Source organism: Lactuca saligna, chromosome 1 (genome assembly GCF_052625555.1).
Source record: "Lactuca saligna cultivar CGN05327 chromosome 1, ASM5262555v1, whole genome shotgun sequence".
In the NCBI taxonomy this organism is placed as follows: Eukaryota; Viridiplantae; Streptophyta; class Magnoliopsida; order Asterales; family Asteraceae; genus Lactuca; species Lactuca saligna.
The window spans coordinates 64,770,646-64,774,761 of record NC_136417.1 but is presented as its reverse complement, the minus strand read 5'-3'; the positions used below and the strand labels follow the sequence as shown (position 1 = coordinate 64,774,761).

The 4,116-nt window shown below is 32.5% G+C and overlaps 1 protein-coding gene across 1 annotated transcript; it reads left to right on the top strand.

The window, feature by feature from the left end:
- The first annotated feature begins 1,410 nt into the window (after positions 1–1,410).
- Positions 1,411–2,146, top strand: LOC145038397 (non-specific lipid-transfer protein-like). The gene is made up of 2 exons (XM_078986775.1): positions 1,411–1,840; positions 1,956–2,146. Exons 1-2 carry the CDS (start codon positions 1,500–1,502, stop codon positions 1,963–1,965), a joined length of 351 nt encoding a protein of 116 aa, XP_078842901.1. The 5' UTR covers positions 1,411–1,499; the 3' UTR covers positions 1,966–2,146.
- The last annotated feature ends 1,970 nt before the right edge of the window (positions 2,147–4,116 follow it).

The window sequence follows — 4,116 nt, the reverse complement described above, 5'->3', positions numbered from 1 at the left end:
GAAATATGTAGGAAACAAAAAGTTTGCCGACAAAACTGATTTCATCGGAAAAGCTGTCATAGGAAACTTTTTGCGACAATGTTCCTTCAAATATAGGTATCTGAAGTACCGACACACTTCCCACACATTTTCATGGATATTTGACGCGACCAAGACTAAACATGACACTATTTGGCGACAATATTTCCGATAAATTTCCAAAAAAAATTGGGCTGTAATTTTGCAAAGCATTTCCGACAAAAATTGCAGTCTCAAAAATTATTGGGAGGGTAACAAAATCAAACAACAAACACAATGTTGTTTTAAACCAAGGAACTATTTTTTTCGCATGTATCTAAAAACTTTTTAAACATATATTTAAAATTAAATGTATTGATTTTACTACATATCAAGATATAAAAAACTATATCTTTTGCTATAGAAAAGCAAACTCATTTTAGGTGAACTTTTTAGTCGTCATCTACTTTTAGTAACATATACGATTATTTTCATACATTTACCCTTTCAATTATGTCCACCGACGCCCATATGCAAGTGAGTAATGTTGGCGTACAATCTTTATCTCGAGGTAAAATAAAAAGTATTTATTGATATTTCAAGATCATACAGCCCACACTGCCGTACATGGTCGGCATTTACATTGATAGGTTTTGTGACACATTTAAAATCGAATTCAATTCCATCATCTTATGAAGTTAAATGGAAAGCTTACCGTTAATTGGTGAAGATTATAATTTATAAATCAAAGGTGTTGAAACGTAAAACCCCAATTATTTTTTGTCTCTTCAGAAAAATCCCTTTATTGGTGAAGATTAAGATTGGTGCAAGAACGTTCTCAAAGGTTACGATATTTTTTGTCAATTCCAACATCTTATATGTTTACTTGTTATGTGATTGGTGTTGAAACTTAAAACCCCTTTATTGGTGAAGATTATGATTTACTAGCCCAATCAAGTTTTCAAACCGTTTAAAAAACCTTAATTATTTTTTGTCTGTTCAGAAAAATCCAACAAATTTAACATTTATCTAAAAAAGCTCAACTATGTTACATTTTTATTCAATTATAAGGAAATCACCATATTAATAAATAACTTGTAAGACTAACGAAGTTTTAAAACCGTTCAACACACCTTAATCATGTTTTGTCATTTCAAAAAACCCTAATGAATTTAATATTTTGAACACACAAAAAATGTTTGAAATTTTTTGAACGGTTGAAAACTTCGTTCTGTTTTTTAGATAAAAGTTAAGTTTGTTGGTTTTTCTTGAACACACAAAACATTATTGAGATTTTTGAACGGTTTGAAAACTTAGTTAGAGTCGTAAGTCATTTTCCCAATATTAAATCAACCTTTCAACTAACCAATTCATTCACAAACACATATGCATGGACAAGAATCCCTATAAATACCGAAACCCTTGAGAACCTTTCTTGCACCAATCACACAACAAGTAAACATACAAGTTTCCTACAACTTTCGCGCTCCTATATTAGAAAAATGGCGAGGATCGTAATGATGATCATATGTGTAGTGGTGACTTGCATGGTGGTGGCAGCACCCTACGCAGAGGCTATTACATGTGGTCAGGTTGTAAGCAGCTTAACTCCATGCATTAGCTACCTAACACAAGGTGGTGCTGTGCCACCGGCATGTTGCAGTGGCGTTAAGGCAGTCAATAACGCTGCAAAAACAACCCCTGATCGTAAGACGGCTTGTGGCTGTATAAAGAGTGCTTCTGCAAGCATGCCCAACATCAATGCGGGATATGCTGCTAGCCTCCCAAGCAAGTGTGGTGTTAACATCCCTTACAAGATCAGTCCAAGCACTGATTGCTCCAAGTATGTTTAAATATATGTTTAGCTTTATTTTATCGGTTTCAACTTTGAAAACTCATCTACCGGGTTAAATATTACATGAGCACACAGATTAACTGTATTGATTTGGTTTTTGTAGGGTGCAGTGAGTCCGAGATGTTTATGGATGTTTGGAAGATTTGAAGCATATATATATCTAAATTACAATAATTAAAGAGAGCACTACTTTTGTTTAAAAATGATATATATTACTTATATATGTATTTGTACTGCCTTTTGACATCAAATAGTGTTCTTGTTATATTTGTGATGTCATCATCACTTTGGTTATATACCTCCCTCCTGTTACTTTCCTCTGTCATTTTCACTCCTGCAATGGCATATGTGAATTCACATGTACTGATGTACTTGAGCATCATTTTGGTGGACCTCATTTATATAGAGGTCCAATTAAAACACTAAAATATCGTACAGTACATGTGATGAAATAACGGATCCAGAAAATAAAATAGTATATGTGGTTTTCAAATTAACTAAAAGTTTCAAAAAAATAAATGGCTCAAAGCCTGATCAGACAATTCTGAATTAAAAAAAAAAATAATAAAATAAAATAAAATTGAACGGTGTCATAGCTAGGTCCTGTGATATAATTAAAAAGATTAACAATAAAAAATAAATAAAAATTAAGATTCTGTTAAAACAAAACAACAAATCAAAGTTTTCTATTAAGCCTTAGAGTTTTTATCCTTTGCAGCTAAATGATACAGCAAAATTGAGACATTACAAAGAAAGAAAAAGACCACATGCAACATGAGACACTAACATCTTTAAGCAGCAACCACTTAAGGGATATGAAAGGCAGCCAGCCAGCCATGAACTTTGGAAAAGAAACATGTAGCAACAAAACTTAATAAAAACAACGACAACGGCATTTGTAATTGAATATTAAACTGCTAACCCACTATGGAACTGAATCAATCTAACACGTAGTTGTGGGAATATGTTGGAGTAATTCAGAATATATAGTCAAGGGTATTTTACGAAACTTGCCTTTTATTTGGTATTTGAATTAGATTAAGATTCTGATTTTATTCAAAATGTTGAACATATACTCAGAATAACAAAAAAAAAATTCCATAAAAACAATGTTTTACAAACAGTTTTGAATCTAAAAGAAGAACAACTCGATTATTACAAGGCCATACAACCTAACCACAAGATTATTATAAAATAACTTGTAATACCACTACTAGAAAATTTTCCTTAATTGACACGTGAATTAGGAAACACACTAATTTTATGACATGAAAAACCTTTATATATCATAAAAAACAACTCATATTTTCTAAAATTCAAATCATTCAAGACGTGCATTTTTAGTTGTCATAAAATTAATGTCACATTAAAATAAAATCATGGTGCACACCATTAAAATATGTGTGTCATCTTTCTTCCCGTCGACATAATTCCTAAACCCCCACTTCCTGTCTGCATAAATCCTAGCTACGGCATTTGAACGGGACACAAATTCATTCAGAGCTCACTCTACCTGCCCTCTACCCTACACACGTTTTAGTCATCGTTCTTTCTGATTTGAGACCCCTCTTTCAGATGTGAGACCCCTCTTAGATACTTAGATTTGTGTACATACCTTAGGCCTAGAGTGTTACGTATTTACCCTTTCCCCTCATTAGAATTAGATATATGTAGTACCTTTGTCATAATTAGACGACATAACTCAACATCAACATTGATCACAATTCGACCAGTGACCACCACTGTCGAGCAGTGATGTTGCCCCACATCATATCAGCACAAGCTTCCTTGGGGTAACACTTCACAATGTTTGTGATTTTACATAGTGTTGATCTCACTTAGGTAAAACTAATGAAAGAGAGGTATTCTATTGCTTATTTAGTTTTATCGTTTATGTTTTATGCTTATTTTTCTCATTTCTCAAGATAATATTAACTTGAAAACCAATGACTTGGACCTCAAAAGCTATATATTGATTAGACTTTGCATCATAATTTAACTAGTTTTATTTAAATATGCTATATATAAATGATCTTAAAAAGACTAAACACCTACGTGGTGTTCATGGTGCTAAGGAGATCTTATTTATGTTTGAAGCTAACTTCAGTGAAGATTTTGCTGAGATTCTTCACAATTGTTTGGACGAGGTATATAAGATTTTTAATTATGCAAATCCCCTGGCTTTTTCTCTTTAACTTGAAACTAATATTTAACATGCTCAAGTGTGCATTGGATCTACTTATGTTAATGTAGATGTGCTGAAT